Source organism: Streptopelia decaocto, assembly GCF_964273445.1.
Source record: "Streptopelia decaocto genome assembly, chromosome: 1".
NCBI classification, from domain to species: domain Eukaryota; kingdom Metazoa; phylum Chordata; class Aves; order Columbiformes; family Columbidae; genus Streptopelia; species Streptopelia decaocto.
In genome coordinates this window covers 79,555,133-79,568,658 of record NC_138663.1, presented here as the reverse complement: position 1 = coordinate 79,568,658, position 13,526 = coordinate 79,555,133, and the positions used below count along the sequence as shown (strand labels likewise).

Genomic DNA, 13,526 nt, shown 5'->3' with positions numbered 1-13,526 from the left:
TGAATGGTTAAGGGTGGGGAGAGGAGAGGAGAGGAGAGGAGAGGAGAGGAGAGGAGAGGAGAGGAGAGGAGAGGAGAGGAGAGGAGAGGAGAGGAGAGGAGAGGAGAGGAGAGGAGAGGAGAGGAGAGGAGAGGAGAGGAGAGGAGAGGAGAGGAGAGGAGAGGAAGATATAACTGCATGTCATTAGCCAAGAAATCCTCTCCTGAATATACATCTAAAAATAAACTAATTAAAAAAAAAAAAAGACAAACCCCACACCACTTCAGGACAAAAATATCAAACAGATTTAGTTTAGTGGCTGTTAGACAGCCTACTATTTTCTAACTGCTAATAATTGGTTTTCTTTTTCAATAGCTTAATGAATTTATCTTTTTTAATCTTCTTTTGTTTATCTTCTGGCAAACATTATTCCTATTCGGTGTTTGTTTTGGGTTTTTCTTTTGTGTTTTGTACACATTTTAACACCTGATTTCCCAAAACCAGATTAAGTGTATTGAACTGTTGAGAAATCACATATTTCAAAATAAGTTTCAGGTTTGATGTTTTGTTTATTTTTTTTTCCTCTGAGCATGCTAAATTGCCTTCAGAGCTATGCAAAGGTTACTTTTCTTCCAACAACATTGGATCCCCAGAAGACACTGAATTCATCCTTGCATCTGTATTTGGAATAACATCATAACTGCTATACATGAAGTGGGCTCCTACAAATATTTTTGTGATTAACACTGCCTTTCTCAAGAAGAGGACGTGTAAAGCAAAGCTTCGCAGATGTTCCTTCTTGTAGTTTTTATAGAGGTGTTTGAGCTTTACCACTTTGCTTGCTCCGAAGAATTTCATTTATGTCAGCATGTTCTTCAGTCTTCTCTGTGAAATCAGTGCTACAAGGATGAAGAAAGAAATTTACAGAATAAGTGAGAACGTGTCTGACTTTAATATTTAGCTAGTAGTCGGTACTACCAAATCACTATCACAATTTCATTTCTTCCAGAATGTTACATGGCAAAAAGCCCCAGGATGAGGTATTACGCTGTAGTAATAGGTCTTATTTTTTAAAGTGTAGTTTCTATGCCTTTTGATTTGTGTAGAGAAATATGGTGCAATGGCATTAACTGCTGAAGGTCTTTTCAACTGGGGTTTGGTTATTTAAGAATTGGAGGAAAAAAGGTATTTTATAAACAGCCTACTGTGTCATTTTTAAGTGATTACCAAAATATGAAAGGAAGTTGCTTCACAATTGTTATTGTTTTGGACAAGTGTATGACGTGGGTGCATCCTTCAGTTAGGGAAGTAAAGAGATTGATTTGTTAAGTGACTTATATGGAATTTCCTCTTAACGTGGTGCATGTGCTAAATCACAGGAATTCAGCCACAAGATTTATTTTCATGGATCCTGTTTTTTTCAGCTCTAGTACTTACTTAGTTTGATAAGACTTAGATGAACCTCACATCAGTTTGGTTTGCTACTCTGCCAGCATAATGTGTGAAGTTCACAACCTTAAGTCACCTCTACCATCATTCCTCAAAAATTTTATACCGAATTATTTTCTCTGCAATGGATTACTTTTTTAAGGAACAAGTAATATCCTCTGCCATTATCAGATGCTATGTTGTCCTCTGTTAAATCAGTTAAAAGCATAGGCTTGGAAAGTACCCAAGATAATGGCAGAAAGTATGCACAGGTGCACAGTGAATTATGTACTGAGAGCAGATTTTTATCCTTTTTTTTAATGAGAAAAAGCTATTTTAATTAGTGCTTCTGAATGCAAATAAGAGTGTACTAAGCCTGTGCGTGACTGAGCTAAATATGAATGAAACTTCAGAAGATAAAGGTGAACGTTAGAAATGCTGGAGATTGGAGGAGGGGGGATGCAGAAGGTACAATAATCTTAGAAGAAAATCAATAGGCTGAACTATTTTGAAGGGTACAAAAATGAGAGTCCTTAACAGTTTCCATTTTGCTTATTACAGTGTGGTATACTTAATGTTTTTTAAGTTGTGTTATGGTTTTTTTTTTCTTCAATCACAGTCAGAGGACAGTGCAAGATTCAGAGCTGAGACCGTGATAACTTTTGTAAGAATACGTCTATATATCAATTTTGTTCCACAGAATCGCAAAAAGGATGATACTGTATCTGGTAACATGAAGGAATTAGAGAGCACCAGTAAAGAAAATAATTTGAAACAAAATAATGGAAGTCCTGGAGAAGAAATAGCGCAACTAAAACTGGATGGAGAACAAGAACATAATTCAGGTTTCACTAAAGAGGTACTAAACTGTCCCTTATTGAACAGTTCATCAGCCTGTCTTGCAGTAGAAAAATATTCTGAGCCACAGACAGCAGTCTATGGGAAATTGAGCCAGTTCCTTTTGCTTGGAAGATTAAGATGTCTTTTTGGATATAACAAATATTCTATAGAGAAGCACAAAAATCTATCAGATCTGTCTAAAGCTGACAGTGAATTTTCTTGTTTTATGGTCTTCTGAAATTTCATTTTGCTTTATCTGTTACTATCTTGATTGATTGGAAAATAACAAAATTATGTTCTTCATTGGAAACAAACCCCTGATACTAATGCATCTTTAAATAATAATCATTGATCTCTTCATTGATTAGGATATCCCAGTGTAGTTTTTGACAATCATTTAATACACCTGACTTTTTGTTTGGTTAGCTATAGTGCATCAAATAGTTTATAGGAGGCAGAATAAAGCTGGCAACAATTTATACATAGAAGTAGGTAGTGACTGTGGTTTGTGCTATTTGGTCACTGGATTGATTTCTGCCTTGAAATAGTCTCAAACTCACTTGGCAGTGAGTTACCTTGGTGTTTCTGGTACTAAAATGTTCTGAATGCTTGGCAAAAACAGACTGGTTGTGAAGAATCGATTACTGGAGCTATTTCTACATAATTATCTCCTGCTTATAGTCTAATATTTTCTAAAATCTTGTGTAGAGGGTTTTTTTTTTTCTTCTTTTCTATCCACATTCTTTAATTAACCATCCTTTGCTTTTCCTTTTCCTCACTCATTTTTGTTTTTGTTTTCCTGTTTTGTATTTAGCCTTTTTAAACACAGGTCTGATGGAGAATGGTATAAAAATCAAATAATTAACATCTGTTGCTATTCTTTAAAAACACTTTCTATTGAAAGTCTGTTGCTCTGTTAAGTATGCAAATCTTTTAAAGGAAAATTATGTAATACACTTATAATGGTTTTATCTAATCAGACCTTTAAGAGCAGCGTTCAGGCTTATCAGCAATATATTGCAGTAGCTGGAATTTCTGTTGGCATTGTGAAGAGAGGGATAGCAGGAAGAAATAGGCAGGCTGCAATCCAATGAGTTCAGATAAGTTCTGGAAGTTATTAAGCCAAACCCTGCCCATTGGCTCGGGTATAGGTTTCAGGATAACTCTATTAACCTGAATGGTATTGATAAAAAAATTCTTAAGTTATGTAATTCTGAGTTACTAAGTATACATGATGGCAAAATTTGTCTGTTCATAAAACTGTTTCCTGATACTGTATTTCTTATCTGCCACTTCGTATGTGTTACAGCTTTTTGTTTCATGATTTCATTTTTTTTATAGCTGACAAAAACTGATGAGCTTTTATCAGATGCACATGTTGTATCTGACTCAAAAGAAGTGAGTAATGAAGAGAAAGCAGAAAAGGAAAATAAAAATAAATTGGAAGAAACACATGATGGTGATATAAGGTAAAAGTAAAACAAGATGTTCAGGGGCTATTTTAAACTTGCACGTTGTATTTATTAGCTGAACAGCCCAAGCAACTAATGAAATACTGTTGTAAATAGTTATAAGCTATATTTATATGGTTTTGAGTGGTTTACATATAGAGAAATCTAGTGAGATACCTATCCACTGAGGGGGTTCAGTGAGAGGTGATGAGTTGGTGGGTGAAGTGATGTTTATTTTCACGTATCACCCCAGTTATAAACAGAATACGTTCATAATCCTTGATTTGGGATACAAATGTATTTAGTAATGATAGCTGAAGGTTTGGATCAGTTTATACTGAAAGCTTCAGCCAGGTCTTCCATAGGAAGCTCTCTACCACTGTTATTTAGGAGTAGACTGAACAGCTCATTCTGTGTCTCCTGCTTTAACTTTTACTTCACTGTTTTGGAGCATTGCAAAATAAGCGGAATATTGTGTCTTGGATATTCCTCTTTAATGATTCATAACTTTAGTATAAGTTGCACTGCAGATCCTATATGAGTTCTTATATTAAGTCATAACTTTCTCACAGCACCTTTCAGCAAAATAGATACCATGCACTAGGAAACTGCAGGAGTATGTAAAGGAACGGAATTCAGTTTCCAGTACTTGGGGTTTTTTTGAGTCTTACTTTATGATGTAGAAGGATTTCAAAATGCGTGCTTAATTTATATTACACAAACTTGCAAGTTGCAACTTTTTTTCTATTTACAAAGGAAAAATAAATTTTAACTCCTATACTTAGTGGTTAACACCTGAAATTAAGATAGAGTGAGTTCTAAAACCTGTGCTTCTTTTAACCAGCTTGCAGAGCGTGACCACAGTTACAAACCACAAACCCAAAACCAGCTCAGAAGAAAGTGAAGTAGTCAGTGTTCATGAACAAGAAGGGATTATGTCTTCATTTGAATTAGCAGCGCAGTCTTCAAAAGGAAATCAGGCAACAGCAGGTATGGAAAAGAGTTTGATGGAAGCACAATTTATGCAGTACATATGTAAAACTTTATTTCATTTTGATTATGTCTTTTGATGCTCTGAAACCCTTGTGAATGGAAAGTGCTGAGCTAGTCTAGATGACAAGTGTATGATTTTATAACATGGAGAAAATAGTTTCCCAGTGGACAACTACAGAAATTCCATTTTTGTGAGCTTTTAATGTAGATTTTATGGTTGTATATAATTCAGGGAATTAAATAACTATTGCCAGAAACTGAGTCATACTATAGTTGTAGGTTGCAGCAAATCCTTCCCTATTCGTCTTGTAGAACAGCATCTCATTCCTGGATATGTATAGATTATTTATCCTGACCTGCTTGCTAATAGATGGCCTTCGGTACGCCCATGATTGAGGAATCCTTGAGAGTTTCCAATGTATCTAGTAGATTTTGAACTAGTACATAAAAGACCCAATTTGGTAGTTTTCAGAAGTAAGAAAAGATGAAGAAACAGAAAACACTAGCTGACTTGTAAAATGTCTGTAGTGTACTACTTTGCAAGAACAGAAGGCTGGAATAAAGCAAAATTGGTTGCAAAGAGAAGAAAAAAGAGGGGAATATGTAGGAGAGGAAGAAAGCAGCAGACTGAATTTAAGACATTATTAATATATTTGGTGATGGGAATGGTTACGTTGGCCAAAAGGTTCATTTCATGGATATAAAATGTGACCCGGACCTTTGTAGTGCAGTCAGCAATCCTTTCTGTGACTTGATAATCAAAACCAGAACTTGTAAATACATTTTATAGTGCTCAGCAGAATAAAAAATGCATAGTTGATCTGAGCTGGGATATAAAGGTGGGTCCAGGAGTATCCTGATGAGTTAAATTTTTCTTTTGGGTTTTTTTTTTTTCCTCTCTTCACAACACAAATAACACATCAGCATTCATGTGTCTGTTGTTTGTTTCTTTGGTGTTCTACTGGTCATTTATAGGCCTGAGTAATGATCTATCTGGAGAACAGCTCTGCTCTCCCCTGAAGTTGTACTTATTGTGCTGATCAGATTTTAAGTCTTTACTTGTGTAACTTCCATTTGGTTCTGCTTGTGTATATTATGGCTTGAAATGATGATTTTCCAGCTTATATTTATTACAGCTTGAAATCATGCCTTCTGTAACTTGTATTCTTATTTGTCTTGCTGTATGACTCACAGTGAAAAGTTTGCCTTCTTCACCAGAATCGTCATTGTCACCAGCTCCATCTACACAGACACAGCTCACAGAAGGATCGCATTTCATGTGTGTATAGTTACAGAGAAGTACGTCTTTTTTTCCCGCCCCTCCTGCCATTTTCCTGATATTTTTCTAAGTATATTACTTCTAGTTATTTTTCTGAGAAACATCTGTAGACAATACTTGGCAAGACAAAGTTATCAGCAGTGTTGAATATAAACTAACCAGAAAACGAAAAACAATACATGTATTGATTTGCTTGCAAGTAATGCATTCTCTGTCCAAGTACAAAGAGAAAGGACTAATTGGCTTATCAAGCACATTCTCCACAACTGGCAAGATAATAGCCCTTTGAATTCCATGAGAGGCCTAAGCTGTTACAGAACAGATACCCAGTTAAGCTGTGAGCATCAGTGCTCAGGTGCAAATGAATCTTGATGCTTCAGTCATGGTAATAGGCAGCTAGAGCTGGATCCCTTAGTGGGGCATGGGAGGGAAGAAGGAATGGTCTAATGGCCCGAAGAGTTTATGGCTTAAGACACAGATGACTAAGGCATGATAAACATGAAGGGAAAAAATGAGAGTGGAAGAAATGTAACATTTATAAAACTTTTTTCTTCTTCTTTGTATAGAGATAGCCCCACAGAGCTTCTCTTCGCTTCTGGTAGTGGAATCATAGAATGTCCTGAGTTGGAAAGGACCCACAAGGGTCATAGAGTCCAACTCCTGTCCCTGCATAGGACAACCATGTGTCTGAGGGCGTTGTCCAATTGCTTCTGCGGAATCAAGTTAGAAAGCATGAGTTTGGCTAGATTTACATGTTCCTACCTGTAGTGTTACCTGCTTAATGAATGGAAATGCAAATATAAGTAAGCATACTTGTTTATACAAGTGTTTAAAGAAATTAAGAGGATACCAGTGTGAAAGCTTCAGCACTTTACCAGCATTTAAATCAATCCACATTTCTTTTTTGTCTGGAAGTACCTGTTTAAATAAGCTTTCACCTAAAAGAATCAACTTTGTTTCAAAAGTAATGTTAAATGACATAGCTAGAGGTAACTTAAGAAAACTTTAAAATCAGGAAAACTTTAATATCAATATGTTTTCAGTCGTTTAACATGAAGAGATCTTAAAATACTTTTTTTTTTTTTTTTTTTTAGTTTACTGTCACAATCTGTATTGCGAAGCTTTCATCTTTCCAAAATTAAACTTAATCATCACAGACACCTTTCTTGTATGAACTATGGCCAGGAAATTATTTACCTCTTTTTATCTTTTTCTCCTTTGAGAGAGTAGAATATGCACTCTTCACATTTCAGTACTGACACTTGTGTTGCTGGCTTCCTGATGGATGTGGTCTGTCATTAGACTTGGCTTGCACTTTAGTACTTTTCTTCAAAAGCTTTATTACAGAACTATTCAAAAAAGATAAGTGGAACCATTCAGTTTTTCTGGAAATACTGACTTGTGTTAATGCTTTTCAGTTTCACTGGATAAATATACATGCATTTATCATGCCTCTTTTTTTTCAAATAGAACAAACATTACCCTATCCACTCAGTTCAGGTCAGTAGTGAAACTGAAAGTGCACTGCTGATTTTTGCCCGTAGCCACAGCATGCCTCTCTTCAAAGGGGAGGCAACCTAGAACTTCACCAGAAATTTTTTTACCAATTGCATTGAGTTGCTTTCCCACTCTTGTCATCAGATCAGCAGATTCTTTTTTTTTTTTTTATTAATTATTTATGTTAGATGTGAGATTAGCAAAATTGAAGCTCACGTATAGTGATCTCCTTTTTAAGTTAATGCCCCAGCCCTGACATCCCACAGTGTGGTGTATCCTCATAGGTAATACTGTAGCTGTAACATTTCCATGTTAAGTACAATTCTACAAATAGGCTTTAAATGCTTATGACAAAATGGTGCATGTGGGATGGCACTTGTAAAACTAATGCTCTGCTTACACATGCCTCTCTAAAATGAAGCAAGGATTCTAGAACTTAAAATACACCCCTTTTGGCTGTTTAGTATTTATTTGAATTGAGTTGGGTAAAATATTCAACTACATGCATATACATTCCACATTTCCTTGCTGCACTTGGTGCCTCTGTTGGTTGTTTCCTAGGAGCTCCAAAACAAATTCATGCCATGAGCTGGCGTAGGACACATAGGAGATGTATGAAACACAGTCTGCTTGCCTGCAGAATTTACTGCCCCTTACATTCTGGGGCAGTAAATTCCAATAAAAAATTAAATAAATAAGATTAATAAATATATAATAAAATAAATAATGCGTAATAAAATAAATAAATTAATAAAATGAATTCCAATTCCAGTATTCTAGTGGCTCACACTTTGTTGAAAGGTAGGTCTTTTAATGTGCGAGAACTCAGTGTCTCTCAGATGCAAGAAATTCTATGCAGCTGAGGGAACTTCAGAGCTGTGGGATCAGCCCTGTTCACATGCAACCAAATTTTTCAGGCAGCATCTGGAAAATGTATGGTAGATTTCAGAGAATAATGAGGTAATACCTATATTGGGCTTTTACGGTCAATTAGTAAAATGATACTCCTGGCACAATGATGGAGGAACTTGGCATAGGAAACTGGTGGCATAGGATATTGTAGGACTAAGGAAAAACCCATTAACACAAAGCTACTTTTTTGTCACGGCTCTTGCTTTGCAGAGACAAATCTGGACGTGTACCATTGTTACTTTTTAAGCATTATATTTACACTGAGTGATGGATGTATAATGAAATTTATACATCACCTGGATCCAAAGCTCAGAAACATTTTTACTAATGAGCAGTTAAAAGCTATTTGTGGAAGTCCTTTCAGCAGTTATCCAAATGCAGCAAGCTCTGCATGTAGCACCTGAACTTCAGAACACCTTACAGCCACACTGCCATTACTGGGTAGCAACTGAATAATTCTGCATCCCTCTTCAAACCATGCCTGTCATTTGTAAGAGCAATTAGAGTCTTCGCTATTACTATCGGGTTTGTATGAAGAACATTTGGAGATGGCCATGTACAACAGGATAAAACTCTCAGAATAAACAAGCTTTCATACGAAGTGGCATGAATTTGAAAAAAGCTCGCTTCCATTTCTTGCTGTCAAAGTATCTTGACAGCAGTATCATTCATCAGGAAAATTGCTTTTGGAAACAACAGATTTCTAAAATACTTTATTATGTTCTACACCATCAATAACTATTGCTAGGACGAGGTCCGAAATTCCTTGCTGTGTTTAACCCCAGGAGTTGCTTTATACAATATTGTGTCGTTGCTAAAATAGAGTAACTGAATCTATGTCTGTCTTTCAGCACTAACGGCTTCTGTTGAAACAATTCATGCCTGAGATGTATGGACCTGACCTATGAAAATATGAGAAGATATTGTACAGTATATTTTAAATCTATGAAATTCATAGTTCTGATGCTTTTGGCCACAAAGCATCATTTTATCACTTCCTGGAAAATGTTTATTCCGAGAGAGCTTTAAATGGCCCACATGTACACTCAACAACCTTCAGATTGTTCTCCTGATACCAGCTTGCTGCTATGATTTCTGTGCACATAAAATAAAGGCTCTTTTTAATGTGCAGCCTACGGTCAGAACTTTATTTGATATTCTCCAGAATTTAATGTTCTTTTAGTTATGGATCATATAAATTTACTTTTTCGCTTCTTTTAGATGGATAACTTGGTTAATTTTACATATCACCACTTAACCTTGTTTTACACTTTTTAAACACTACAACTTACTGGTTTAACATTTTATTTGTAAAATTTTTATATATGTATACATATAGATATATTTAAAATGTGCCATTTTTATTATTGCTTAGTAAAAGATGTCTTGTTTCTGCTGTAATTATTTCTTGGTCAGGTTGCAATGTCAGCAGTTACTGCCACACTTCTGTCAACATATGCATTAATGTTAGTGGTTCCTTTTTCTTAAATAAAATGGAGTGTAGGTATTTTGAGGTACTGGGCTTTTCCTTTGTTGGGTTAGGGTGTGTACAGCAATAAGCAAGTTTTCAATCCAGTACTTAGTTTGTGTACAAATGTAATTATGTTCATTGTGTATATATTATACAATGAGCACATACGATGTAAGTATAAGAAGCCACTTATTATTGTTCAAATACAAATGTTCATATCCCATTTCTTTTATATCATATTAAATAAATGTTGATGTTCTTAAGGACTTGTATGGTTAGTATTTCTTCCAGCAAACAGATGTCACACTGTGTTCCACCTTTTGCTGTGGGGAATGCAACAATTCTTATATCATTGGCGACATCACCTGTCAACCAGAGTAGCAGTGACAGACTCTTAAGAGATTCCAGTCTTCCTCTACGGGAAAGAATAAGGCTGCAACACAGAACAAAAAGACAACCTGAGACCGAGATGCAAGAAATACAGGTTCAACTCTTGGCTCTCCCAGAACTGTATCGTGATGTTGGAATAATCACTTAGTCATTCTGTGCCTCCATCCCCTCCCTGTTTACTGGAGAGGTAATAGCCTGTCTTACTGGGGTGTGGCGAGTGGTAATTCAGTATTTGCAAATCTTGAACACCACATTCAGTGGGCTTAAAGGCAGAACTATGATGATTCCTTAAGGCTTTGACATCTGCAAAGCATCTTCCAGAAACTGAAACAAAACCTGAAATAATTTGTCAAGCGTCATCATAGTACAGATGTTACTAGCTACACTTTGCCATCTCACACAGCTGTCTGAATTTGCCTGAGACAAAAGAGGCTTAGAAAAGAATGATGAAAAAAATAAAAGATTTAAGGGAAAGCTTTTGAATCTAGGATGTAAAGCTAAGAAATATTTTAAAGTTTCAGGCAACTGCTGTGTGCTTTGGTGCATGTGTGTGCCATAAGTGGTAAGGCAAGTTTCGTAAGAAGATGACTGCCAGCTCCCGTTGCGCTTTTTTTATTATACAAATCATATCCTGTTCAAGTTAATATCACTGTACTGAAGACTATATAATTCAGTGTGCTTTTTCATAGAAGAATGCCTAAGATTGATGCAGAATTTAAAATTAACTCTTTATCATTGCCCCCCTAAGTAGGAGGTCGTGTTTGTTGTACTCTTCTGCCACTCCCAGCTCTGCTGCCAGTTCTTCCCAGGGCTCTTTGCCACAAAGACACAGAGTGCACTGTCTGTTTACCTGTCATTTTGCCATTTTCTTTAAAAAATGAAGAAATAGGAGGCTGAATTTTAGCAGCAGAGCTTGGAGGGTCATAGTGAGAGAGATGACTGAAGGAAAGACAGTGAATCATGATGCAAGCAGACAGCATCCAGCCGAAAGTTTGACCAAAGAGCCTTTCCTCTTTTTGTGGAACACTAGCCCTGAATTAGTGCATCCTTCCATCCAAAACACAGAGCAAATAAGAGGAATGTGATTTTTATTGCTCCACCAGCTGAGCTTTAAGGTCACTGGCATTGCTGGAACACGTGGGGCAAAGCAAATATGACACACCCTGTTCTCTCTCTAACCCTTCTAGAGAGAGCTCTTCAGCTGTCAAACCCAGCAATCTCTTTCTGTCCTTGCTGCCAAGAAAAGAATTGCAACCAATAAAGGAAAGAATGACTAAGTGGTTTTTGAACATTTATAGATCCTGTCTGTGTTTAAAGCAGTTGTCAGTTTGCGATATCTGCAAAGTACGTGCAGTTTATACTGAGGTTGGGGGAGGGTGGGAGAATCAGCAAGTTTCTGCTGGTGTAACTGTTGGCAAAGACAGCAAACGTAAATGATGCGGGAATGTAGAAATGCTCATGGATATTTTCACTTCCTGTGGGCACTTGCAGCAAAGACTTGCAGTTTCGTTGGGTGCTCTATTTTTTTGTGTCTTACGGAAAACATGTATGGTTTTGTATTATCACAGAGCAGCATCTACTGTCTCTTACCTCATAAGAATAACTCATCCCAGTGATCATACTCCTGAGATATAGAAATATCAGAATACTGATATTGTCAGCCTTCAAACATCTATTTTGAGTTTGTATCTAGGATATTTTTCTATTTCTGACTGATTGCTTTATTGGCTATTGCACTGACACTTGTATATATGGAACGTGCTTTTTTTCAAAAGCAAGAGTCCTTAGGAATAATGCAACACATTCTCTACAGATGTTCATGCTTTTCAGAACCAATTACATCTATTTTTGTCTTTTGTTCACCATTTGCATTGTTCCAAGACTACTAGAGAATGTGATTATTTTAAGTCCCTTAATAAAGTGACATTACTCCAAAAGTTGTAGTTGGTGTCTTGGCAGTTTTTTATATGTTGTGGACTGGTTTAAAGAGAGAGACCTCATTGGGTAGTTGAAACCAAAACCTTGTTCACACTGTTACTGAAGGGGGGAAAGTAATCTTCAGTTAATATTTTTCCATAAATACATTTGCCATAAAATGAACCCAATAAGGTTCTATTTTCAGAAAATCAGAGAATTAAACAGTACGTTTCTATCTGAATCACTTTAGTTGGACAGTCTGGGAAAGGTTATTGGATTCACTAGGAGTACGCACAGGAAAAACATCAAGGGATTACACTTTGAGTAATAGATCTACTGAATTCTCTAGTACTTGGGCTGGTGGCTCAAATTATATTCTGGTTGAGTAAAGCAGCAGAGTGGAAGATCTTCCGTCATTGGTGCCGGATAACTCTTACCCCAAACTTTTCATTATATTCTAAAAATGTGTTGTTTTTTTTTTTTCTTTTCTAATAAAACCAAACCATAAATAGTACTCATTCAGATCTCAGCAGTGGGTCAGGATGTCTTCTGCACAGTACTTTTTTGCCCCTGTGATCCTGTATTTTGCTATACTTATTTTCTGAAGTCATTCTAGGGTAGTTTAATCTTATTTCAGTTCGAATCCTCAGTCAAAATGTTATTTTCCATCCTTTGGAAAGTTGACATTTAAATTGCCAGTGAACAAATTGCCTATACCTGGCATTAGTAATATATCTGAAACTACTTAATTTAACTTTTTTAAGGATGCACGTGAAGAAAACAAAGCAACATCTGGCCTTCATTTCTTCTAAAGAACATTATATATACTTGCTGTTATATCCTTGGAGATGTTTAGCTTGTCCATATGGGAACACTGAAGAAGCTGCTACAAAATAAAATGGAATATGCTGGTGGCTGAAAGTAAACGTCTGGCCCAAAATGAAGGCTAAAAGCAGCTGCTTTCTGAACTTGACACGCACAACTTGTTACCTAGCTGTTCCAGATGTGTCAGCGTTCAAATGTTACTTGTGGAATGAAGTTTTTGGTATTTTATTGTGATGTTTCTTCATTCTGTCCTATGCCAAAGAAAATGTTTTTTAGGTCTGTCTAAATGTTTTCTAGCTGTTGTTGTGAAACTGCAAGCAACACTTAATTGTAGCTATGGGTAAGTAACATCACCACAGCGGTTGCTAGTTGGCTCATGTGGCAGTCTTGCTATGGATGTGTTTAAGAACACTTATTTAAGTTGGGCTAGGTTCTGTTTGGAATAAAAGCAAAAGCTCTGAGCAAATGGTGCTTTTTCCAGTGGGCTGCTGTGGAGTATATCAGGACGAAACCAGATGTGATCTCATTAACTTCTTTATTGCTG

The 13,526-nt window shown here is 36.3% G+C and overlaps 1 protein-coding gene across 10 annotated transcripts in view; it reads left to right on the top strand.

Annotated features, from left to right (window-relative positions):
• The window catches only part of PLEKHA5 (pleckstrin homology domain containing A5), a 178,808-nt gene extending 168,695 nt beyond the window's left edge, over nt 1-10,113 (top strand). For 6 of the 10 annotated variants that reach the window (XM_082054113.1, XM_082054109.1, XM_082054110.1 and 3 more), the window contains 5 exons: nt 2,108-2,266; nt 3,589-3,716; nt 4,543-4,688; nt 5,886-5,970; nt 9,231-10,113. In XM_082054113.1, coding sequence (XP_081910239.1) covers nt 2,108-2,266; nt 3,589-3,716; nt 4,543-4,688; nt 5,886-5,970; nt 9,231-9,249 — 537 coding nt within the window. In that variant the 3' untranslated portion in view covers nt 9,250-10,113. Of the gene's footprint in view, nt 1-2,107; nt 2,267-3,588; nt 3,717-4,542; nt 4,689-5,885; nt 5,991-9,230 lie in introns of all 10 variants that reach the window. The other 4 variants (XM_082054108.1, XM_082054114.1, XM_082054107.1 and 1 more) reach the window with 1 other exon arrangement.
• Nucleotides 10,114-13,526: the final 3,413 nt, after the last annotated feature.